Here is a 27,502-nt window from a genome sequence, read left to right on the forward strand (position 1 = left end):
GGGGCCTAATTAAGAAGAAAAACAAAAACCTGCCAACAGCTCAAAATACACAGGCAGAAATAGAGCATAGTAATAGTGTCACTGCATATCCATGAGTGTCTGCCTCTAGGAAAGTGGTATTAAGTCAAGGACAATGCATATGGTACCCCAGTCATTCAAGTCACCGTTGTCCATTGATTATTTATTTAAAAACCCTTCCCTCTGTCTCAGAATCAATACTGTGTATCGGTCCCAATATAGAAGAGTGGGAAAGGATAAGGCAATAGGATTTAAGTGACTTGCCTAGGGTCACACAGCTAGGAAGTGTTTGTGGCCAGATTTGAACTCAGGACCTCCCATCTCCAGGCCTGGCTCTCAATCCACTGAGATACCTAGCTGCTTCCCTCATTGACTTTTAATTTATTTTTTATATGTCCACTAAAGTCCTTTGACTTTAGCAGCATAGGTATTCTGGCATGCCCTCCTATAATGGAAACAATACAGGCATGGTTAATGTAGAGTTGGAAAATTTGTCCTAGGTGAACCTGATTGAGTCTGCAAGAGGTTTATCACCAGGGTGGCCCGCAGGGTGATGGATTTTTTTGGCCAAAACAACTCTTAAAATCTTTCTACTAAGTCACTGAGGAGTTCCTTTAGAGGCTCAGAGCTGGAAGGGATCTTAAAAGTCATTTAGTTAATGCATCCACCAATAGACATTTATTAAGTGCCTATTAGATGTTAGGAACTGAGTACGGGGGATACAAAAGAAGCAAAGGACAGTTCCTGCCTTCAAGAATCTCACAATCTAATGGACTATCCTTCTTATTTTACAGAGGAGGAAACTGAGGTCTAGAAAGAAGGAAACAAGCACGTATTAAAGAATTACTGCATTTCAGTCATTGTGCTGAGCAAATATCTCATTTGATTCTTCTAACAGCTCTCAAAAGTGCTATTATTTTCCCCATTTTTACAGTTGTGGAAACAGAGAAAACAGAAGTTAAATGACTGTCCCAGTGGCGAATTCCAAGCAGAGTTGTAATTAGGTATCAAGCCCTTCCCTTGCAAATCTAGCCCTTACTATCATGCCATGATATCAGTCCTTAAAATATATAAATCGTTCTCTCTTGCGAATTACACTCTAGAGGAGAATGAGCAGGTGCTAAGAAGTGAACTAGCAAACACCAATGAGACTGATGTTGTCAATATGTTTTCACAAGTGAAAACAATGATTTAGTGTTTGATTAAATAATTTAGTGTTTTATAGTTTAGCGGCAGGGTCACCAAAATTTCCTCTGCTACCAAGGCCGGTGGTCTTTCCCCTGAAACAAACTGCTTCCCACTCTGTTGACAGGAGGAGTACTCACACTCATGAAATCACCAATTTATGAAGTCTAAAACCATTTTAAAATATCAGATAACACAAAGGGAATGGAGGTGAGTCTCTTACCTTCCTACCATGACTTTCTCCTCTCCCTAACTCTCCTTCCTTCCTTTCTTTCTTTCTTTCTTTCTTTCTTTCTTTCTTTCTTTCTTTCTTTCTTTCTTTCTTTCTTTCTTTCTTTCTTTCTTTCTTTCTTTCTTTCTTTCTTTCTTTCTTTCTTTCTTTCTTTCTTTCTTTCTTTCTTTTAATTTAAACCCTTACCTTCTGTCTTGGAGTCAATACTGTGTATTGGCTCCAAGGCAGAAGAGTGGTAAGGGCTAGGCAATGGGGGTCAAGTGACTTGCCCAGGGTCACACAGCTAGGAAGTGGCTGAGGCCAGATTTGAACCTAGGACTTCCCATCTCTAGGCCTGGCTCTCAATCCACTGAGCTACCCAGCTGCCCCCCTCTCCTTTCTTTTGATGGGTAATTCCTTGATGTAGATACTTACACTGTTCTCTCTGCTGACCACCATCTTTCTTCTCAGACAGTTCTTTGGAGATGCTTGTATTAATTTATTTTGACCTCCAGTCTAATCTTGGCTGGTTGTTAAGGTAGAATCATAAGCAGAGTTCTCACCAAAAATGCAGCGGATCCTCTGAATTTTTTTCTCAATAGCACATCATTCCATTTGGCTTCAAGAAGGTAAAAATCTGACATTAAAAATTCATTTAGACATTTTTTCCCCTTAGCATTTCGTAAATGCCATCTAAATTCTTGGCCATATGAAGGACTAGAGCATTTAACTAATTACTGTAACAGTTGTAGACTTGTTTATTTGCTAGGCATAATATGAGCTCATCCAAAATCAAATTACAATAAATGTAAATTCAGTACGATACTGTGAAGGGTCAATTAGGGGTTTCCATTAAGGACCCCAACTTTTAAGGACAGAGACAATTTGAAATTTCTATCTGGAATGCAGCCCATACGCATTTAGGATAATGTGAAAATGCTTTGAGTTTTGAACAAAGGGCCATGGACAATACTTTATATGTCTTCCTAATATGCTTATTTTATTAGGATGTAGTGTTAGTCTTGGTAATTAGGCTCTCCTAACCACCAAATCTACCCTATAGCATTCATTTATAATTTATTAAAAAACCCACACAGCAGTTATGTGTAAATTGAGAAACTCATTTATATAGAAGAGGAAAATAATTTGAGAAGCTGCTGCTTTGAGGTTATGCTGCTGTTGTCTAGGCTCATGTATCCTTGGTGCTTGCTAATTTATGTGATAAATGAAAAAATACTACATGTTAGCATGTGCACATCTGGAAAAAAGTTAGCAATATGTGTAACTATCTCTACCCAAATATAGATATGTATCTATATCTCAAATCCTTCAACTTCTCATCCATCCCTTTCCATCGTGCCATGATAATATTTACCCATGCATACACATGCACACACATATATATTTTAGCATTTACACATCTGGAAAGTAGCAATAAAATGACGAATAGATACATCAATTAAATATTTCCATATGTTTATATATATAAGTATTGTTATAGCCTAATGGAAAGGTATGGATTAGGAATTGAAAGACCTAATATTATATTTTGGTTCAACCAGCTACTACTTTATGTGACTGAAGGCAAATTCCTTAATCTCTCTAGATGTCAGTTTACTCATGTAGAAAACTAAAGGAATTGAACTGGACAATCTCTCAGGTCCCTTGGATGCAATTCTCAAGCTATGATCCTGAAAATCATTGTAGATTCAAGACCACTTTAAAAACAAAGGTGAAGCCTCTTTGAAATGGATCTTGTAGGGCAGGTGAATGGGTGGAACAAGGTTATGACTTGGACATTGGGCTGAGGGGAAGCCTGGCTGAAAATTCATTGGTTTGCTCATTTGGCATTGGTTTGACAATTCATTAAATTTGAAATCTCAGCTCTGCCATTTTCCATCTGTATGATGGTAGGGTTAGGGTTAGGGTTAAGGCACTTTATGGACTTTGATTTCCTTATTTGTAAAGTGAAGGGGTCAGACTAGACACTCTTTAAGGTCTTTTTTTGGATCTAGATCTATGATCATAGGAATAAGCCATAGCTTGTTCACCTGTTAAATTCACCCCCTCCCCTTCCTAAGACACTGTAACCTCAGGGAATGCTTGACTCCTCTCTTTTCTGATTGTTGTTGGAAGCCGTCCTGCATAATTTGAATAACTCTACCCAGTTATATGAAAGAAACTTGGACTAGAGGAACAAATTGGGAAAATTGGAAGGTTTTGATAAGTTTTTAAGCCCAGGGGAAGTGCTGACATGGGCAGGAAATATATAGGCTGGAGACATCAGCTTGTAATCATTCTGCATCAGTCAGGTGTTTATGATGAAGACCCATTGAAACAGATTTTTCTTGACTCCTGGACAAACTTCTGTGAGGCCAGAAGTGGGCATGAATGATGCTAGGACAAGGGGAAACTTTTAGAATAGAAGCTCCTTGGTCTGACATAGTGTTTGAGCTATAACATTGAAAGACAGTCCGCCATTTTGTAACACAAGAAAGGGTTTTCTGCTAGGGAAAAAAGAGAGCTTATGATGACCCAAACTGGGAACTTTGGAGGACTTCAGGCAGTGGCAAGCCAGGGTAGGGGTGATGAACAGTGCTCTCAGGTGTTGATCGAGGAAGAGTGACAAGGACCATCTTCTAGTAGCTGTGTATAGCCACAGGTACAAGGAAACTCATGGAGGGCCTCAGAAGACCAAACGAGGAGACACAGCACCTGTGGGATCCTTATACCAAGTACATGGCTATAAGAAATAAGAAAAAGAGACTGTCCAAATGTATAGTTGGAAAATCTTGAACCCCAGGACTATGTTCCCCAGATTTCTTTTTCATCTCCCAGCATCCCTTTCCCTGTGTCCTCACATTTGCAGTGTTACATTATTGTTCATAACTTTCTGGGACTCCTCCTAATTCTGGGGAATGTAGTCCTGGGGTTCAAGATTTTTCTGGGAAAGGGTTGCTTCTTGGGAATTCAACATTTTCCAAGAGCTCTTAAGATATATATAATTCTTTGCCTAAAAATAAAATTTTCTTTCCACAAGTTTTTGGAACTCAGTGCTTTTGAGGAGAATTTTGGTGAAAAGCCTGGGAGATGTCCCTCAGTGAAGTTTCTTGAGCTTTTAGGTGGGGACAGCAAAACACAGGTATGAGAAATCACCTAAAATATACCTTAAGCCCTTCTTATCACTTAAGACTTTCTGACATAGGATACATTTATTTCTGTTGCTAGATCTTTGTAGTTCCTGTATAATGGGCTTAATATATATTTACCATTGTTAGAGTCGATATATAAGCTATAACACCTCTGTTATTTCACCAGAATTGATGATTTCCTTTATAATATGTAGGTTTTTTTTAAACAGTGCAGTTTTAATGTATTAAACCTAAAATATTTATTTCAGTTAAATATTTTTAAATGTTAGGGTCAGTCACTCTATCTCAACCCCTCACTTGCAAATGAGCATACCCTTCATGCCACCCACCCAGGCTCACCTGGGAGGTTTGTTCCAGGTCCACAAATTCCTGGTTATGGCCACTTGCCTGAGCTTAGGTGTAGCTCAAAGAGATGATCACCTCCAGGGTCTCTAACTTGTAGACTTTATGCGGATATTTAGAACTTAGAAATGAATCACTTAGTACATCATCAGATAACAGCATTAGAGTTACAAGGGACCTGGAAAAATCATAGCATCTAACCCTCTTATTTTACAGATGTGGGATTGTGGGGACCAGAGAAATATGATTTGCCCAATGTTACATAGGCAGGAAGAGCCAGGTTTGATTCCACATCCTCTGACTCCAAGTTCAGGCTATGTTCCACTTTTGTTGTTTAGTCATTTCAGTTGTCTGACTCTTCATGACCCCATTGGGGTTTTCATGGCCAAGATACTGGAGTGGTTTGCCATTTCCTTCTCCAGCTCATTTTATAAATGAGGGAACTGAGGCAAACAGGTTAACCTAATAAGTGTCTGAGGCTGGATTTGAACCCATGAAAATGAGTTTTCCTAATTTCACACTCAATATTTTATCCCCTTTGCCTCCTAGCTGCTCTGTACATCCCAGATCTAAAGTAAAAATCAGAATCTCTCTGGTGTAGGAACACTTCTTTGGGCTTGGAAAAACAAGCAACCCAATCCACTTTCACTCTGATGCTCAGTAATAGAGAACCCCCATTCTTAAGTCTCTGTTCTACAGGTCAAAAAAGATTGTGTAAGATCTGGAGGAGTAAAGAAGCAAGCCCTGGAGGCATGGTAGAAGGGGAAGTAATCACCATGGCAAACTGTTTCTTAATAGTTTCCAAGTTAATATCATTTATTCATCAAAGTACTTTTTTTTGTGCTCATAGATAAACATTTTCATATCATGTTGGTTGAAGGGCAAATTCTAGGATATTCAAACTGCTTGGTATTTGGAATTAAGCATTATTAAGCTAGACCAGGGGTTTGCAAATTTATTTTTGTGTGGTTGTCTGTCTAGTGAAGTTTGTGGATTCCCTTTTGAAAGTACAACATTAAATAAATCGAATTACAAAAGGAAACCAATTAAAAATAGAATTACCAAAAAATGTTCAGGGAGCAGAGATTAAGAACCTTGACCAGCAGGATAGCTAGATGGCTCAAGCCTAGAGTTCTTGGGTTCTTGGGTTCAAATGGGACCTAAGACATTTCTGAGCTGTGAGATCTTGGGTAAGTCACTTCATTTTTATTGCTGAGCCCTTACTGCTCTTATACCTTGGAACCAAAATATGGTATTGATCCTAAGATGGAAGAACCAAGGTCTCAGTTTCTAGGGTTTATACGTGATTCCTTTTTTGCAAAGTGCTTGCTTACCTGCCCAGGTACCTTATATACATCCCTTTGTTAAATGCAGATGGTGCTCACAACCAATATAGAGCTCACTTAGGGAGGTATTCTCCAAGATGTCTGAAAAGATCAACACAGGGGATAAATATGGTCCAAGGAGAAAAGAATTTGGAGAAGCCATTTCATCTGTTTGCTTTAGTTGCCTCTTTTATAAAATGAGGGGTTCAATATCTCAAGTCCTCTTTTATGGAATATTTTATGTCTCCCAAACCTTCCTAAAATTTGTAAACCTTTTCCATGACTTTTGTCTTTTCGAAGATGGCTTAGATTAATAGAGACCCTGCTGACCTCATATGCTCAAAAATAAAATCACATTCCACAAATGTCCAAGGTTTGATTTAATTTGATTAATAGAACAAGCATCAAATCTAATCTTAGTAAAACTCATAATGAAAAATAAGCTAATATTTGACTTTCTATAAAATGAAAACATTGCTATTTAATATTTAAATGAAGAATCAATGATGCATTTTATGTGTATAGGTATGTGTTAGCTATGTGGTGAGGACATTCTTTTTTAAGGGATGGATTGAACTAGGGCAGGGGTTTTTAATCTTTTTGTTGTTGTTGTTGTTCTTGTCATGGACCCCTTTGGATATCTGCTGAAACCCATTGTTAGAATGTTTATTGCCTTTATTGATAATGGAAGGAAAGGCTAATAATTATCCATATTCGATTATATATTATTTTATTATATTCTATTATTCTAATATATTTTCATTCAAATTCATGGCTCCCCTGACATTTATCCAAGGACCTCTTCCGGGTCTGTGGACCCAAGGTTAAGAACCCTTTCAGTAAATAATAATTAAGGTTTTTTCCAACTCCAAATTCTGTAATTCTTATTCTATATATTGATCTTGTTCTATATATAGTGAATCCATTATATTGATACCTCTTATATGTGTATACATAGATATAGTTGTAATATGTATTGTTATAATTAAAATTAATATATCTAGTAGTTATTATTTTTCATAAAGTTTATTAATAGAAAAATCAATAATTTTTCATAAAGTTTATTAATAGACAAGTAGATAAGCATAGATTTAAATCTCTTTTCAGACCACATGTTCTATTCTATAGGCATCTTTCTCTCTCTCTCACCTCCCTCCTCCAGCCCCTAGTCTGTGCCCCAAAGCTCCAAAAGACCCAGGTGGGCCCCATCTACTTTCTTTTATTGACATTCAGGACAACTGGTGCAACCCTGGCATGTAAGGAATGTTGATGAACCTGTCATCTACTCAGGAGGGGAAGGGGATAAGATCCCCCCAGCACAGTATATAATATATCATATACATGCACATCTCTTATGTATAGAGCATAGACACCTACATGTATCCTAATCTTTGCATCAATTCATTTAGGATAACCTTTTTTGTTTATAATTCCATCTACTATCTATATTCATCTATCTATCTATATTCATCTATCTATCTATCTATCTATCTATCTATCTATCTATCTATCTATCTATCTGTCTGTCTGTCTGTCTGTCTGTCTGTCTGTCTATCTATCTATCTATCTACCTATCTGTCTGTCTGTCTATCCATCCATCCTTCTATCCATCCATCTGTCCATCCATCCTTCCATCTCTCTCTCTCTCTCTCTCTCTCTCTCTCTCTCTCTACCTGTCCATCCATCCTTCCATCCATCCATCTGCTCATCCATCCATCTATCTATCTATCTATCTATCTATCTATCTATCTATCTATCTATCTATCTGTTTGTCTGTCTGTCTGTCTATGAGAGGTAGTTTGAGGTAGTGGAAAGAGCCTTGGATTTGAAGACAGGACGTCTACATTTGAATCTTGGCTAGGACAGCTAGTCAAATTGAGCAAATTATTCAATTTTAGTTTTTTCATTTTTAAAATGGAATTAATAACATTTGTACTACCTACCTCACAGTCTTGTTGTAAAGAAAAAGGGGTTTATAACCTTTATATTTGGTAGAAATGTGAGTTATGACATTTGTGTATATGTACTTATTCCTTAAATATAGGATTTAAATAATATTTGTCATAAGATATTCTTGTCCAAATTCAGAAAAATAAAGTTATTAAAATGGAATAATAATAATGCATATTTATGTAAACAAAGCCTCTCCTTCACAAGGGTCCTTTATGGTAGGTAGAATATTGTCCCCTTTGTAGAGATAAGAAAACTCAGCCTTAGACAGACTGTACAACTTTCCTGGGGCCACCCAGCTAGTAAACCTCAGAGCCAAGGTTTTGACCAAAATGTTTTGACTGAGAGAGGAGTGGGGGAAAGGGCTCTTTTTGCTATCCATGGACTATACTCTTGGCAAAAAGGTCCTTTAGCTCTGAAATGTTGTACAAGACAGTGACATTTGTTGGAAAGTCCCAGAAGACTGTGTCCCTTCTATCCCCTTCCAAATCTTGCTAAATCTAAGGATTTGGAAAATTCAGTTTCCTTCTGTTTTGTCCCTCCAACTTCTAAATTCAGGGCTCTATAGTTCAAAGAGTAGTCATTTGTTTTACAAGGATTTTTCCTTTGCCAAGTTCTAAAGGCAAACGCAGTGAGCAAAAACCAAATTCACCCTTGTGCAGGGTTTGGCATAACGAAGATCCAGTCTTAGCGGGGTTGAAAGACCCCATATCTTCTTTGGCACTTGGCAGGTTGGTTCTTATGTAGAGAGACAGGCACTCCCCTTGGCAAATTGGCCATTTTCTTCACATTAAACATGCATCTATTATTGAAAACAATTGAAGGTTAAGTCAAAAAGATATGGGTTTTATTTTACTCTCAATGTATGTTCATACTAGTTTTCTTCTGAATTTTTAAAGAATCAGACTTTATTTTTTATTTATTATTTAAAACCCCCAAATTTTGTTTATTTTACTTGAAGACAATTAAATATGTTTGGGTTAAGTACAAAGCATTTTTGGGCAGTGAATAGAAACCTCACCCATCATACTCTTGATGTTAGATTTGTTTTTCCAAGAACAATGCAAAATGGTTTCTCTAGACAGATTTTTTTGGAAAAAAATAAATATATGTTTCCCATGTCTAAGAAAGCTATTCATGCCACTTTGATATTTCCTAGCCATGAGACTTAATCTAAGACTATTTTCTCATCTGTAAAATGGACACAATTCCTTTCATATCTAACTCACAAGGTTGTTATAAAGTTCCAATGAGAACATGGCAAAGCACTTTGCAAACTTTAAAGCAGCACCATAGAAACCATTATTATTATTTTAATTACATAGAATAATTGTCATTTAAGGGAATTCAGATGGAAAGGGTCCTGGAACAAGTCACTATCTTGTTTTTATTTATTTATTTTTTGGGTTAATGTTCTATGGGCCATTGCACAGATGGATAAAATGAATGTTGGTTATAAACTCAACCTTTATAGGTTTACTAGAAACTTTAGTATAGTTCTAGTAGCAGACAAGTCAACAAGGGTAATATTTTCCTGGTCCTGTTCCCACAGGATTTTGGGAACCTCAGCCAGGACTCTATTTTTGAAAAAATTCCACTCCATGCAGTATGGAGATTAATGAGAATTTGGTAAAGCAGCCCCATTTAAAATGTTGACCTCACATTTTTATGGTTTGATGATATGTCCACAGGGTCACAACAAGGAAGAGTTGGGCATGACAGGATGACTAACCACCACCACCACCAACAACAACAACACCAATTTTTGTGAGCAACATTTTTATCTATATTAGTCCTTTGGTTCCAGTAGGTTTTGTTGCTGTTGTTGTTGAGTTTTCAAAACTATTTTGAAGTCTGTATTTGTAGTTTGAAGACTTTCTCTCTCTGTGAAAGAGTCAACTATTGGAATATGATTCTAGCTCACAGGTCCTTTTGGAAATTAATTGATTACTAAATTTTTGTAACTTGCATTGATATTGTACGTTTTTAACCATTCCTTAGTTGTTGGTGTTTAGTTAGTCATTTTTCAATTGTGTCATATTCTTCATGATCCCATTTGTGGTTTTCTTGGCAAAGATACTGGAGTGGTTTGTCACTTTTTTCTCCAATTCATTTTACAAATGAGGAAACTGAGGCAAACAGGGTTAAGTGACTGGCCCAGGATAAGTCACACAGCTAATAAGTGTTTGAGGCTAGATTCAAATTCAGATTTCTGACTCTAAGCTTGGCACACTGTACCACCTAACTGCCCAATAACAAGAACAACAAAAGAAAAACTATTTGAAATATTTGATGGCTGTAGCTTGGCTCTGATTTAGCACCATCAAGCCTCCCTTCTCCATAAAAAAAGCTATTTGTTTATCACTTCTCTGTCAACATACTTTTGGCTTCATGTGTTCATGAAGATATTTTCTAAATTCTTATTCTTATCTTTTCCTAATTGTTCCCTCTGAAAACCTAAATCTCTGGACAATCTCTGGAGGATGCCACCCTTCCTTTTGGTACTTGGTAAGCCTCTAAGTAGACAACATTCCAAAAGAATTACTTAGATGAAAATCTCATCCCCTCTGAATTTAGATTGTTTATTCTTTAATTTTTATATAGCTACTTAAAATAACTCTGACCTGGAATAAAGTGGAGATGGAAGTTCTAATACTTGAATCTTAAATGATGGAGTATGAACACAAATCCTGAGGTTTCATGGGACATCAACTGAGGAGATTTAGTGAAAACTAGAAGCCAGTTTTTTTATCATGAGAAATAATAGTTCCCAAATTTGTGGTCTCAGGATCATGTTACTCTTCAGAAATATTGATGGCTCCCCCCTAAAGGTTCTATTTTTATGTGTTACATTGATGAATATTTACCACATTAGAAATTTAAAATCTTAGTAGTCTTTTGAAAATGGTTTTGATCTCATGGATCCCCTGAAAGGTACTAGGGACCTCTGGATCATAATTTCTTGAAAAGTGAGGTTTTTGACAATGGATACATCTCAGAAAAATTTTAAATCAATTGATAACTATTAAATACAATAATTAAACATTCCTTTATTATAAAGGAGGTGTTAGCAATAAATAATAACATAAATGAACTAAGTAAATAAATGATCATTGTGTATTTCAATTTCCTACTAGGAGAAAAACACCCAAACTCCATTATTAAAGCACTTCATGTAAAAGAAAGGAGAGATGATATCCTTAATTCTTATTGGAATTTTGCTTCTTGAGAGAGAATAAGGATAGGGGTTAGACCTTTAATTTCATTGGCATAGGGAATTCTTGGATTCTACAACCCTGCAAAGCACTTTGCAAACTTTAAAGCAGCACCATAGAAACCATTATTATTATTTTAATTACATAGAATAATTGTCATTTAAGGGAATTCAGATGGAAAGGGTCCTGGAACAAGTCACTATCTTGTTTTTATTTATTTATTTTAGGATATAGGATACAAAATATAGGATATAGAATAGTATAATACAAATTATATACAAAATTACAAAATATAGGAGCTAAGTAGCTCAGTGGATTGAGAGCCCAGTCTCGAGATGGGAGGTCCTGGGTTCAAATCTGATCTCAAATACTTCCTAGCTGTGTGCCCTTGGGAAAGCCACATGATCCCCAGTGCCTAATTCTTAACTGCTCTTCTGCCTTGGAATCAGTACAAAGTATGGATCCTAAGACAGAAGGTAAATGTTTAAAAAAAAGATTTTAAGTTACAGAATTATTACAAAATAGCCTTGGAGGGAATTTACACATCAGGACATCACAGGTCTGAATTCCTCTCCCCCCTAAAAAGTACAGAGACAATTGGATGACTATCCCAATTATGGAAATGATCCATATTTCTGTCTAAAGAAAATGGGCTTCTTTACATCCTCTGTAGAAACCTGTACTCAATGTAAATCACGTTAGAAGTTGGTGAAGGTCACTGCACATCCCTATCCCTGGGGCAGAAGCATCTTCTGTTTTATATGTACTACAAGATGTGAACTTGTCATCAAGACACTTAAATTAGATTTCATTTGATTTGGGCACATTGCAAAGTTGGTCTGCTTTTAGAGGCTAAGAGAAAACATACAGGGAGAAAACACTGTGCCCTTGATTTATAATTTGTAAGTTGCAAAATATATAAATCAACAAACATTTATTAAACAGTTACAGTGTGCTAGTTCCTCTACTGCATCATCACCTTGTTGAAGGGGCTTGTGGACCTGAGCTATGGTGCGCAGGGTTACCCAACATGGACAAGTCATAGTGGAATGTTCTGACAAAAGATGATCCATTGGAGAAGAAAATGGCGCCACTCCAGTATCTTTGCCCAGAAAACCCCCATGGACACATGGGACCATATCCATGGGGTGAATTTTTTAACTGACTCTTGAAGAAAGTCATAGAATCCAGATGAGATGAAAGAGAGAATTTTAGGGAGGAGGGACAGTCAATGAAGATGTTCTTTAGCTGGGAAACAGGATGGGAGGAAAATTAAAAAGAATAATGTTGCTGGACTGTATAATGCATGGGAGAAGGGAAAGGTAAAATGGGGGTAGTTTATGAAGGATTTTGAATATGACATTTATTTTCTCAACATTTACTAATTAGATGTTTATTTCATGAAATTATATACTGTGACATATTTTAGGGAAAACCACAAAATGTCAAACACGATGGACTTTCCCCACAATTAACATAGAACGTCACATCCAAACACAGTTGGTGAACATGTTGGCTGTTAAAACAATGAAATGTTTTCCTGGTTTCCCAAGTATTGTGTGTATCTTGCTTGTTATAAAGTCTATTTTCTAATTTTAAGTTACAAACATCAAAGACAATCAGAATTAATTTTCAGATTTAATTTAAGACAATCAGAGCTGAGAAGGATCTCAGAGACTTTCTACTCCAAAACATATCTAAATAGAAATCCTTTTTACAACATTCCCTACATGGCTCATTTTGCTTTTATCCATGAATGCCATTTGCCGAGGCTCTCTTTCACCTAATCTCCTGATACTAATTATTTGTAGTCCTCCTTTGGCAATGATCTCAGAACACCTTCTATGATGGATATTTCTGTATTTGTCAGACACGCCTAAGAGGCTCCATCAATACCCATGTACCTTCAAGAACTGAAGCTTGACTTTTATTTGAGACTATAATATATAATTCTTTTTCAGCTCCCATTCATGGTCACAGACTCTTTCAAGTACTCCATGAGAAAAACAGAAATCTGGTTTTGCAGTTAGAGAAGATCTAGGTTTGTGTTTTGCCTCTAACAATCATGGGTTGTGTGAGATGATAGACAAGTCACTTTACCTCTCAATTTCTCCAGACAATTTCTCTGTAGAGGGAGTTTCCACACTGGAATTGCCCACATGCATGAAATTAAGAGATCCTGATTTCCATTCTCTCTTCCTTGCCCTTCAAAGAACCCCACTATAAAGGAAATACAAGTCAATTTATTGTTTGAATTTGAATTTAAACCATTATAAAAAGAGACCACTACATTTCACAGTTTCTAGAAAGTGATACATTATGGTCCCTCAGAATGAATCAATAAATCATTTGGTAAATCAGGAGTAATTTGAATATTAAATCATTCCTGGAATTTCACCGTGAAGAAGGAATAATTAAGATTCCATCAATACAATTTCCCCCAAAAAGGAAGGAGGAAAAATGACTGTGTTTTTTTTCCAGAAACACCAATACTCTAATTCTTAGGCAATAGTACTCCACTTTAAAAATGATGATGAATAAAAGCAGTTATCCATAAGAATAGGAATTAGACCTATGACTTTACTGGTAAAAAGAAATCCTAGGTGAGGAAACTTCCACTGTCAATATAGTTTCTGCAATTTTTAGTCTTAATGAATTTTCTAGAGCACTGACAGTTTAAGTGATTTGCCCAGTTATGGACCCAGTGTGTGTCAGAGGCAGGACTGGAACCTGGCTCCTGGTAAGTCACTTGATCAATATCTGCTTCAGTTTCCTCTACTGTAAAATGGGTATAATAATAGCTCCTATCTCACAGGGTTGATGTGAAAATCAAATAAGATAGTATTTGTAAAGTGCTTAGCAAAATGCCTTGTACATAGTAGTTGCTTAATAAATATATACACACTTTCTTTGTTCTTCTCTTCCAAGATCGACTTTCTTTCTACAAGGCTGAATTGTCTCATGATTATGAAACTAGGAATAGCTAGGTAGTTCAGTCGATTGAGAACCAAGCCTAGAGATGGGATGTCCTGGGCTAAAAGCTAGCCTCAGATCCTTCCTAGTTGTGTGACTCTGGGTAAGTCACTTGATCCCCATTACGTAGCCTTTACCACTTTTCTGCTTTAGAATCAATTCACAGTATTGCTTCTAAGATAGAAAATGAGGGTTTAAAATTTTTTAAAAGAAACTATGCATAAATATATGAATTTTATGATTTTATATACATGCACCTATATAAAAAGTCCCTTAATAATTTATAATAAAAATGATGAAATCAAATGAGTAAAAGTTAATAAGTGATTTTATGGTCTTTAAGAGTCCTCAACTATTAAAAAATGAAGATCAGATCTGCTCTCACATAAAATATACATATTCTACACTACCTCTCAATCACTCATCCCATTGTCCAAAGTTTATAAGGCTAATTTTGGTCCTACCTGCCTTCTGAGAAATGATAAAGTGCTAACAACAGGAAGTACCTTTTAAACAGTCTACCATGATTTGTTGGGCTCTGTAAATAACATGCATAGCGGAAGGTACTGAAGATTGGAAATGTATTAGATGGATATATATTAAAGTAGCAGAATGAACAAAAATGAGAAATGTTATAAACTGATTCCTTATGATTTAATTTTGGTACATTTGCATTCTAAGGTAGAATTAGGTTGATTTTTTTCTATCAGTAATGATTGATCTTGGTTGAAAGAAAAACATGGCAACAAAGTTAGTGAGTGACAATATTTTTATTAAGGAAATAAAAAGATATATTCCAATATTTGGTCACAAAATACTATTGTTCTTTTATTTTTTATAGAAAAACAAAAATAAAGAAATAACCTGACTAGAAGAGAAATGCAACATTTTAACACGAGTAAAGGTTTTAAGTGTTACATGAAAAGTATTTAGAATATTCAGGAAAGTGTATGCTGGTGCTCAGATTTTCCAGTGTAAATAACCAGCTACTGTCTGAAGCTTTCCAGTGATGGTATATGCATGTGTGTATGTGTACATATATGTTTGTACACATTCCTATGAAAGCATACATGTGGCAGTTGCTGTTACCGATACGCTATATTAACATGGATATAATTAAGTGTAAATTATATACATACTTTTTCACAGTTGTGTTTAATTCCAAAGATGAATATATATATTAATAAGGATAAAAGGCATGTTTCATTTTATGGAAGTTACAGCTTTGTCATATTTTAACTGAATAACAGCAAATAGTTAAATACGCATACAGAAGAACCAGGTTTGAAAAGGAAGGACATGGCATTTGTGCCAGAGGGGACATATTCCTCTTTTTTCTTCTCAGATACAAAAGATGACAAGGGTCTCAGGGAATACACGCACGTTCGGTTCAGGACCATTCCAAACCGTGAGCAGTTTACCTTTGGTACATGAGCACTGGAACACATTTTTACACCAAGACGTCGTTTAGCTAGAATTGCACTGACAGTGACAAATGTACAAGACACACCAGCTGAGCTTCACAAAAAACTTCTGAACCTTGAAAAGAAAATATGGAGTTCCATTTACAAATCAGCCACAGATGTTATTTAACCTAAACAGGAACCCAAGTACCACACAATAGAAATTGGGTATGGCAGTGTACCCTTGCTCTCCTCTCCTGCTCGGTTGTTTTGAACCCTCAAAGCCCATTCCAAGTCTCCTTCGTACTCTATCCGGATGGTGCTGTTGATGGAGAGAGGGCAGGACCTTGGAATAAACCAAGCATTCAAGTACTAAATACTCTCTGCCAGCTCTCAGATGCTCTGAGTTATAGACAAGCTGTTCATCTGTCCTGGTGGAAAGAGTTTTCAAACAGAATAATGGTTAAATCAGGCAAGAGGAGATTCTGAAGGAGGATCAGTGGAGCAAGAACAGAATCTGACTTGGCCACCAGAACTTTGAAAAGTCATTGCATGGTGGACTCATGATCTGACATCTTTCTATAGTACCCAATGGAAGATGGGGATCAATTTGGCTTGAGGAAGTTTAAGCTTTTTTCGGACAAGGATTTAGAGACAGAAGGGACTTTATGTCTATTCCAATCCTCTCACTTTTCACCTAAGAAATCAGGGGCTCGAAAAGGTCAAATACTTTTCCCAGGGTCACACATCCAGTAAGTGACTAAGGCAAGATAAAAAGTCATGGTCTTTTAAACTCCAAGTCCAGTTTTCTATCCACCGTGCCATGCTGTCTCTCAAGTTTGTTTCTATTTGTTGTAGAAGGAATGAAAGAATTTTGTTCAGACGTGTAGAAAAACTGTTTGCTCTAATCATCATGTTGCATATTTTTGTTGGTGGAGGGAAAATTGCCAACTGTTCAGTAAAGTTGCAGAATACTTATCCAAGGATGGAAACCCTTGCCATTTTTCTCTTCTTTTTTGCTCATATGATCACTCCAGCACCCCGTCTCAAGTCTATCACTCAACCTCAAAGCACGCGACTGACTTTTTAGCAGATAAGCTTAAGTTATCTGATGTCCGATAGGAAAGAGAGCTCATTTTTGTCGTTAGGCTGGAATGAGAGCTGAACTTGGGTGGTATGTATTTCAGGAGCTGAAGAAAATATTTCTTAAACTTCTTTCCCAAAAAGCCATAAAAGAGGGGATTCAGGCAGTTGTTAAAGTATGCTATGCAGATGGTTATGGGCATTGCGGTATCCACGATATCTATGATCTTACAGTCCTTTATGATGCCCAGCTGAATCAGTACATCCAGAAATGTGAATATTTGGTGTGGGATCCAGGAAAAGAAAAAGAAGAGGACTATTGCCATAATGATCTTGAAAATGTCATCATTTCTTGGTCTGTTTCTCTGAATCTCATAAGCCTTTTTCAGGGTCTTCCAAATCAGAGTATAGCTTGTCAGAATCACCAGAAAAGGAATCAAGAAACCCAAGATGTTTTTGCTCAGTCCCAACCCCACCAAAAGGGTGGAGTTGTGGGATTTGTAGTAAAAAGCGCAGACCGTGATATTCGTGTTCTCAATGAAAAAGACATTGCGGTGAATGACAACCGGCAGGCTGGCCAAGCCAGCGAGCAGCCAAATCCCAATGCAGGTCACTTTGGCCATCAGCATAGTGCGCCGAAGACGGGACTTCATGGGATGGACGATAGCCAGGTAGCGATCGATGCTGAGGGACGTCAGCAAAAATACACTGGCGTAGAGGTTAAAACTGATCCCTGCGGAAGCAATCTTACATAGACAGTTTCCAAAGGGCCAGCGGTACTCCATGGCCGTGTACGCAGCCCAGAGTGGCAAAGTCATTAAGAAACACAAATCAGCCAGGGCCAAATTCAACAGGAAAATGCTGGCTACTGTCTTCAGTTTCATGTAGAAGTAAATGACAATCACCACCAAGCTATTGCCAAAGATTCCCACGACAAAGATGATGCTGTATAAAGTGGGAACCATAATGAATATATAGCTATGTCTTCCTGATTTGGGGCAGTCATCTTGGATCCTTTTAATAGTCTCTTCGGTGGAAGAATTTAGATTCATTTTGATCTTCTGGGTGGGAAATCAGTTTCAGGTGCTATGCCAGCATGATCTTGGGGGGAAAAAAGAAAAAAATTAGAAAAAAAAATTGAGTAATAATGAAAAGTAATATTTATTTATTACACAATATTTATAATAAATATATAACACAATATTACAATATGCAATAATATAAAATGTAAATATCAAATAATGAAATAGTTTAATGTTTTATTTTTCTTAAATTTTAATATTATTTTCACTTTATAGGTGAGGAAAACAAGTCTGTGAATTGTTTAGATGTACAAAAGCAGTGTTAGAAGGAGGACTTGTCTTTCTGATGTTAAGTGTGGGACTGTATCTCTTATTCCCTACTATATCTCATACTTCTTCCTCACCTTTGTATAGCTCTCCATATGAATATATATTTACTCAGCATTTTCTCTGATCCACACAACCCTATGATGTTGATATATATATGTACATGTACATGTACATATATATATATATGCATGCACACACACATAATCACATACATATAAGGAAGAAGAAACTGAGTCGAGGACAAGTTAAGTGAATTGCCTATAATCAACATGGTTTGAACTCAGTTCTCCCTGGCACTCTGGTACCAAGTTCTTCCTTTCTGCTTCTATCTCTCTCTCTTTCTCTATGGCACAGTATCTCCTGTTGGCTAAGATCATTTAGTAAATAGAGTTCTTAGAATCACAAGTTCAAATCTCTTCTCTTGACACCAGGGCCAGGGACTTGACTTCTATCTGCGGCAACTCCCTAGGGTTTGTCTATTAATTCATATTTCTAGCTCCCCTTAATCCCATTACTAAGAAAATACAAGAAACAAATCTGCATCATCTGAAAGGAAATTATGAGTTGTTGTGAGGCTTTTTACATAAACGATATATTTAGTAAAACGCCATTTCTTCATAGAAAAAACAAATCAACTTCAGAAAGAGAAGATCTAGTAGAATGAGACATTGAGAAGCATATCAAACTTTCTAGCTCTCTTTATTGGTACACTCTTTACTGGTACATTATTCGTTTCTTAGGTGATGTTCAAATTGGATACACAGTCCCTTCTCCTGAGAGTGTTAAAGGAGTTCATTGAAAAATGTCACAGATGATCAATAATAAGGGGAAAAAGTTCTCTGAAGAATAACAAATGATTGACAAAAATGTAAGAAGATAGTCTAATAAATAAGAAAAATGCACATCAAAACAACTTTAAAGTTTCAACCAATAACAAGCAAACTTAGCAAAAGATGGAACTAGTTAATAATGCTAGAGGGGCTGCAGAAAAAAAGGAACTGGTCCAACTTGTTTGGAAAGAACTTTGCTTTTGTGTTTTTTTTAATAGTAACTAAAATGCCTATATTCACTGTTGGTCATACCTGAGGAAGCTAAGGAATAAAGATCCAAACATGTCAAAATATTCATATCAACACTTTAATCTACTCAAATGGAGAAGGAGATCTTGTGGGTCAGTCTTTGGAGTGAAGCATGTGTAGGGCTTGAAGAAGGCTCAGTAAGTTCAGTGCCTAAAACTAGGATTCAGTGATGATGGAAGGTTTATAAAATTGAAAAATGTACAACGTCCAAAGCTCAAGGGCATCATTCCATAGATGGGTTCAAATTTGGGAGGCTGAGATAGTTCAGCTAGGCTGAAGGTCCAGTGATGTATTCATTAGAATTCCCTATTTTCCCCTTGCAGAATTTGTTCTAGGGGCTCTCCAAATGATGGGAAAAGGGTCTTGCAGGGCCCAAGTTCTCACTTTATCCTTGCCAAGTTTTTCCAGGATACTGAAGATGGATAAGACTCCTAGGGGGCAGATTCTTGTTTATGGACCAGGGGTTATTAACTTTTTTTGTGCCATGAACCCCTTTGGACATTCTGGCAAAACTAATAGACCCTGTCATCTCTGAATAATGTTTTTAAATACATAAAAGAACATAAAAGAACAAAGGAAACTCATAATTTTGAAATATTTTTATTAAAATATGTTAAATGTTAAATAATCACTATATTATAATAGATATTAATATGTTAAATATTAAAAAGTTTAAAAACAAATTAGGACACCCTGGCTTAAGAACCATTGGTCTAGTTAGTAGCGTGGCAATGTTCTGATAGGCAGAGGTTCCTATTTTATCTTAGCACTAAATGATTTCTGCTCTGCTTCCTCATTACTCTCGATCCTAAGCTTTGTGCAAATCAAACTGTATTTCTCTTAAGTGTACTCAGGTTTGCCAAAATTATTTTTGGAGGGATGGAGAGGCAGGGTAGAGAGATGTAGGGAAGGTGGGAATTACCCATCAATGACGGAGTATTGATTTTTATGAATAGAACAGCAAGGCTGTGAAGTGGAGAGACAAATTTATGGGTAGAATTAGTCTTGTCATTTCTGGGGGCACCTCATTATTTATATTTATTTCATTGCTTCATTACACTGTATTCATTTGTAGTTCAAATAGATCACCACTGAAAAAAATCAAGAAAGTGTTCAGTGTTTACTGTGTGTGTGCCAAGTACTTTGCTAGAACTAGGGAAATAACACTGAGCTCAAAATATTCCTTCATGAGATGTGTGGCAGATGACATGGCAGACCTGCAGTCAAGAAGACTCATTTTCCTGAATTCAAATCTGGTCTCAGATACTTACTACCTGTGTGACCCTGGGCAAGTCACTTAACCTTGTTTCCCTCCATTTCTTCAATATGTCAAATGAACTAGAGAAGGTAATGGCAAATCGTTCTAGTATCTTTGCCAAGAAAATTCCAAATGGTGGCATGAAGAGTCAGACACAACTGAAATGACTAAACAAGTCGTGAATGGAGAGTTGAACTTGCAATCAAGACAAACTGGGTTCAAATCTTTCCTCTGCAACACACTAGCTATGGGATTTTTGGCCAGGTCATTCAATCTCTGAGTATTCCAGACAATTTCGTAAGACTATATAGAAGTTGTAAAGCAGGTGTAGACTAGCATTGAAAAGGAATCCTTTGGGTGGATACTCCCTTCGCCAATGATAACATGGTTCCAGGTCTGTAGTTGCACCTAGGGAGCTGCCATATTTACTTTTCATGGACTGAATTTTCCATATGGGTTTGGGGGTGGGGTAGTGGTAGGGGAAAGGAAAGTGACTGGATAAACAGATAATTAATACTAATGTAGTGATAGAATAAAAGATCCTGAAGAAAAATAAATGGGGATTGTCTCAATACCATGCCTATGTTGTAGGGATCAAAGGTCCATCTGGATGACAGTCCAAAGGGCAAAGCCCCAATTTCCTGAAACAACTAGGAGGTAGAGGTGGAAAGTGGTCTGAATTTGGGGAGTAAAACTCCAAAGCAGTGTAGGTAGGGGCGAAATCCACACAGAAATGATTGGCAATCAATGAAGAAGAATCCCCCAATCCTCCCCATCATTTGCTATTCCTTTGATCAGTTGATGGTGGCACAGATACAAGAATCCCAGGTCAGTCACTATCTGTATATAAAGTATGAATATTTATTCAGGCTTTAGATCCCAATCACTTTTTTAAAATTCTGATTTTTATCTCTACCCCAATATTGCTAACTGAAGACTCAATATTAATATTGATTCAGAAGCTAAAAAGTAATATTGTGTCTTTCAGTAAGAGAAGTCTCTTGACTCTGGATTTTGGTGATAAAGCATCTCTAAACTTTCTTTCAATTCTAAGTCCCTGTTTCCCTGGGGGAGTCCCACAATGCCTGTTTGTAGGCACCTGAGAATAGAGGTCACCAATCCCAACCTAGTTTTTCTTTCAGAGATTCTTAACTTTTTTTTAATTTCATGAATCCTTTCACAGTCAAGTGAAACATAAACTAGTTTTTAAAAAATATAAAACAAAATTCAAAGGATTACAGAGAAAACCAGTGATATTGAAATATAGTTATCAAAACATTTTTTTAAAAATCAAGTTCATGGACCCCAGGTTAAGAACACAGGTAGACATCCAAGCATCATCATGTGGTCAGTCTCTCCCTTAACGTGCTTTTATAGCATAGCTTTACAACAGCCTGCATCTCATCAGAAAAAAGAAAGGAACTGAAAAATTATAGCCCTTTACTTTGTACCTTTTTTCCCCTATTCAGATTCTTCAATCATCATTTTTAAATAGACCAGTGACAAATAAGCGATATATAAAATAAAGTTTTTAAAATTGTAGTCCCTTTATCTAGCTCTTTCTGTTGTAACTAAAAAGCTAAAAACATCACAATTTTGTACCTTCAGAGTACTGGGGGAAAAAAGTGATTCTAAGCAGCTGAATAAATTTCCCATATATCAGGTGAGAATTGTTAGCCTGTTGCAAACACTGTGGAATGACTTTTAGTGATGTAATTTTCCCTTTATGAGGTTATCTTTCATTCTTTTAAGGTTTCCCACGATTTTCAAAAGTAAACAAAATACACAGAAGACTTTCTCATTTTAAAAAAACGGAACTTTTCCCCCCAAGACTTTTGATTAGAATATTAATACCTTCTTGAGCTTATAGACAAGCTAAAACCAATCTAATTAAATTGTTCATTACAAGCTCCTTTTTAATGAGGTTGTGATCTAAAGAGGGGGAAAACCATCCCACATTTCTTATAATAATAAATAGGAAACTTAAAAAGCCCAAGTAATTATATTTTGGAATAATTGGCTATCCAATGTTTATTTTTTTCCTTTACTTAATTCTACAGCAAACATGCCACAGTAGTAAGGAATTTGCCTTTGAGTTGGATTCTTCATATGGTCCATCCAAAAGTCACAAAGAACAATAAATGTAATGAAGAAAGAAACCAAGACTGGAGAGCTGCTTTTAACAGAAATTAGAACAGTTAGAATGTATGCTTCTCAAGGGCAGGGCTAGGTTCAGGTCTCCATTGTGTGTGCTGGACATCTCTGTCCATGCTCCTTCCTCTTGTCAGTTGCCCTTTATGTAATAGATTTCCTCCCATTGGGATGTAAAGCTTCTTGAGGACAGGGACTTGCTGAAGATACTTTTAGCTGCAAATAATAAATACTTAATCCATTCTAACTGTGAAGAGAAAACAGAATCATAATGTAATAATATTGGAAGGGATCTTGAGAGATCATCCAAGAGTAAGCCTGCCATTTTACAGAGGGAAGGTGAAGCCCCTGCATAGCTCCAGCTTGTATGATGACTTGAAGTTGCTCATGACCTACTGGTTCCATGCAATCTTGACTTAATAGGCAGTGTGGACCATTGGATTCATGGATGTCCTTGGAATCAAGGAGATCTGGGTTTAAACTCCAACTCTAGCATTTACTAGCTATATGACTATAGAAGCCACTGCATTAATCTGGGCCTCAGTTTCCTCAGCTGTAAAATGAGTTAGAGAAGGAAATGGCAAGTCATTCCAGTGTCTTTGCTATGAAAACCCCAAATGAAATCACAAAGAATTCAATTGAATTGAAAACAACTCAACCACAACAAAAAAAAAATGGAATTAATGCTCTCTGTAGCACTTCAATCATGAAGTTGGCATGAACTCAAATATGATAAGAAAGAGAGATAAAGGAACCCATTTTATTTTTGGAGTCCAGAGGCCTGGGTTCAAATCCTGTACTTTGCTACTTGCCTCAGTATGTTACCTTGGGAAAGCAACTTGACACTTCTGGGTCTCATTTTTAGATGAATAGAGTTGGGGTTGATGACTTTGGGGGGTCCCTTCTAGGTCTATGATCCCAATTTACAAACCTTAAAAGCATAACAGATGCCAGCTATTATTAGTAGTTCCATGGAAGAAAATCCAATATCTGTGCCTGTGTTGGGTGAGAACAATGGCGTATGATCTCAACATGTGAGCATGCCCTCCACTGGGCCCACGGTCTTGGCTCCACTCAAACTAGGTTGGGAGGGAGGTGAAGGGAGAGGGAGTGTTTTTCTAAGCTCTCTGCCCTCCTCTCTCCAACCCGCCTTTGGCCATGACCCAAGAGATATCAAACAGACGGAAGAAATCACGAGAAAATCTTTTCCATGAGCAATTTTGCTAAAGCCTTATTTTTCTTCTGCTTTAGAGTTATGCTGATGAATTTCAGTGAAAAGTCAACACCAAATTTCAGCTTCTTAGGAATTATATCAAGACTGGAATATCTAATTAAATGTAGTACAAAACTTTTGTCAATGACTACAATTAAATTCCTCTCAATTCCAGTAACTCCTACTTATTGTAAATTATAGTTTAAGCACCTCAATTGTTATGGATGCCTCCTCTCCTCCCCCAGCCCCTACACCCACATGAAATTTCCTCCCTTCTCTCACTCCCCCAAACTCTCAGTTATTTTTGTCACTCGTTTTCTTTTCCTCAAAAAGGAAAAAAGCAAAGGATGTCTGCATTAGGGGGCGAGGAAGTCAGGTTGAATCTAACATGCCTCCATCGTCTTTTTAGAGTCTTGGTTTGGGTATGAAACATTAATATTATGTTAAATGGAGAAGGCTATGGAAGGAGCGGAGTGTCTGTGTGCCTGGTATGCACACACGTGTGACTGCCAAAGTAATGACGGGCAGATGTGGCTAGGCTAAGATGGGAATCTGGGACGTTCTCTTGTAAGTAATATGCCAGCTGAGCTAAAAGAAATGGATAGAAAGGAGATCCTTGACCTGTTCGATTCCCAAATTCTTCACTGTCTTTCCTCCAAGTCCCCACGCTAGAGTTACAATAGCATTCAGACTATTCAGCATTTGTCAGCCCAAGAGCATCATTCTAATGATTAATCTGACACTCAGGGCCTCCTTTATGGCTTGGCTGCATTCTTGGGCTTGAAGGCTCTATGGAAGATTTGTAGTCTAGTGATGGCAGCTGTTCTCATTCACTTGGGAAACACAAAATCCTAAAATATTTAAGGGAAATCACTAAGAAATACCACCCATTCCATGCTTCAATTTGGAACAAATACCTGGTCACCTATTTCCAAAAAAGAAATCTAAAGGGGAAGTTTATTAGGCAGGAATTTGATAATAACTAATAAACTAATATTCAACATTATGGGGTTTTTTGGGAGCATTTGATGGGATTATATTTAACTCCTCTTTCAATCAAGAAGTCTTTTTCATTTGTAAAGACAGAGACCCAGCGTTTAGACCAAATGTTGGTTCCATTTCCTTTTTCATTCTCAATCAAGTGAATTTTCTTTGGAATGGTGTTCCTGGCACTACTGTAAATGGGCATAAATAGGAGGCCTGGATTCTGGCAACATTGGATAAGTTTCATCCCAGCACCACTTCCCATAGAACAAGCATGATATAGAAAACTACACTTTCACAAATCTGACCTCAGACCCTTCCCAGCTGTGTGACCCTGGGCAAGTCACTTAACCCCCACTGCCTAGACCTTACTGCTCTTCTGCCTTGGAACCAATACACAACACTGATTCTAAGATGGAAGGTAATTTTTTTAAAAGAAAACTATACTTTCTAAAGTGAAAAGGAACCTTCTAAAGTTTTTGGACATAGTTTATCTTTAGGAACAAAATCACAAGATCACAGGAATTAGATCTGAATGGTGCCCAAGAAGTCTAACCCATCATTTTTTAGAGGTGGAAATGGCAGTCTTTAGATTTTAAGGGATTTTCCTGGTTTCCCAAAGGTAGAAAGTTGTACAGTCAGGACTCTAATCCAAGTCCTCTGAAATCACAAATCCAAGGACTATACTTTCTATTACACTTTGCTCCTGAGATAAGAGGCCAGGGTAGCCTCCCCAAAATCATAACAACATGATTTTACTTCATATTTTATTTTTATTAATAGTTTTAAAGACTACAGGGAATTTGGTTTTAAGAAAATGTGTCCTATAATGACTTTGATTATGGGAATGTACTTATTATACTTGTGATTATAGAATTTCCCTATCCATATCTCTAACATCTCTCCCACTCCCTGCAAAAAAAAAATCAAGCAACTCAAATAGTGAGTCAATCACATTGAGTCAGGAGAGCATAGTAATTCATCATTTTTATAGTTGTATATATATTTGTCCCTAAATCACTGTACAAATTGGGTTTAAGTGGCAGAAAACAATGGTTGGCTGAGATTCAGTATATGGGGATCTTAAAATTTTATTCTATCTTTAAGAAATAGACAAGGATAAACCACCCTGTATGTCTACATTCTCCTCCAAGTTAGAAATTATTAACTAATATGGGAGTACTACCACCTGTACCTACCCCTTTACCTTTTCACCCCCTCCCAAGGTTGTTCTGAGGATAAAATAAAGTTGGCAAAAAATGCAAAGTCACCACAAATTGTAAAGCACTAAACAAAGTATGTACAGAAATAAGTTCAATTCTCTGAAGACTCCAGAGGATATTTCCCCGATGAAAGAGCAACAGTTTGCTAATATGAAAGAAAATAACTCAATCTCATTACTAGATAGCAAAATAATTCAACAAGTGATGTTAAAATTGCATAACTTATACATTTTATTTCTTACTTGAGCAAGTAGTGTCTGGGGGAGATTTTGAGATCCAGGAAAAGAAAAACCATTAGAGTCATGCTGGGTATGTTGGAGTATGACCAATAAGACACTGACATTCTAGCTTTTATGCCAGAATGACATGGCAACCAAGAATCAAAGTTAAACTTAGCTCCACTCTTCCTCCTACCCAATTCATATTGCTGTCTGGACAGGAGAATTTCAAAGAGGAGCAGGTAAATTACCCACTCCAGGAGTGGGTAAATTACCCAGTTCTCCACAAACTATCTGCCCTAGATTCTCCTCAATGATGCTCAAATTCTCTTAAAGGGGACAAAGACTTTCCAAGAATGAAATAAAGGCTCCATACAAGTCAAATGATCTCTGGGGAAAATATATGTATATTTCTTACTACTAGCAAGTGATCTCTGGGAAAGAAGCAAAGATGCTCCAATCTACAACTTCAACTACATGGGTAGAACTGTAACTAGGAAAGGGCAAACAAGGCTTTTGACCCCAGATACAAACATTTCTAGTTACAGTTTTGTAACTGGATGTCACCTTCAAATAAAATAAAATAAGTTAAATGTAAAAAAAAAAGATTATAGATCCAAATCCACCCAGACTTGCTCAATCTATGTGATTTAAGTCTATATCCTCTCATCAATTCACTACCCAACATGAAAGACCCTCTGCTCAATTTTCTTGACAATGGATACCAGTGTAGCACCTGAGCTGTTTCTTATTCTCACCATGAGATGAGCCTTATATACACTTAAATAATTTTGCCTTAGTATCAATTCTAAGACAGAAGAGTAGCAAGAGCAAGGCAATTGGGGTTGTGACTTTCCTAGGGTCCCACAGCTAGGAAGTACCTAAGGCCAGATTTGAACCCAGAAACTCCTGACTCCAGATCTGACTCTAGCCACTGGGTTATACCTAGCTGCCCCTAAACAAATCCCTCCACTGGCTGTTTAGTCTTTTTTTTTTTTCAGTTGTGTTGGACTTTTCATGACGTCATTTGGGGTTTTCTTGGCAAAGATACTGGAGGGGTTTGCCATTATTTTCTCCAACTCATTTATAACAGGATAAAGTGACTTGTCCAGGGTCAGATTTGAACCTGTGCCTTCCTGACTCCAGACCTGGCACAGGGCACCACCT

The 27,502-nt window shown here is 36.9% G+C and overlaps 1 protein-coding gene across 2 annotated transcripts in view; it reads right to left on the bottom strand.

Moving 5' to 3' along the window:
- Positions 1 to 15,122: 15,122 nt before the first annotated feature.
- AGTR1 (angiotensin II receptor type 1) overlaps positions 15,123 to 27,502 on the bottom strand; it is a 51,292-nt gene continuing 38,912 nt past the window's right edge. For both annotated transcript variants that reach the window (XM_016425243.2, XM_007502068.3), the window contains one exon: positions 15,123 to 17,958. In XM_016425243.2, coding sequence (XP_016280729.1) covers positions 16,830 to 17,909 — 1,080 coding nt within the window. In that variant the 5' untranslated portion in view covers positions 17,910 to 17,958 and the 3' untranslated portion in view covers positions 15,123 to 16,829. The remainder of the gene's footprint in view (positions 17,959 to 27,502) is intronic.

This window comes from Monodelphis domestica, chromosome 8 (assembly GCF_027887165.1).
Source record: "Monodelphis domestica isolate mMonDom1 chromosome 8, mMonDom1.pri, whole genome shotgun sequence".
Classification (NCBI taxonomy): domain Eukaryota; kingdom Metazoa; phylum Chordata; class Mammalia; order Didelphimorphia; family Didelphidae; genus Monodelphis; species Monodelphis domestica.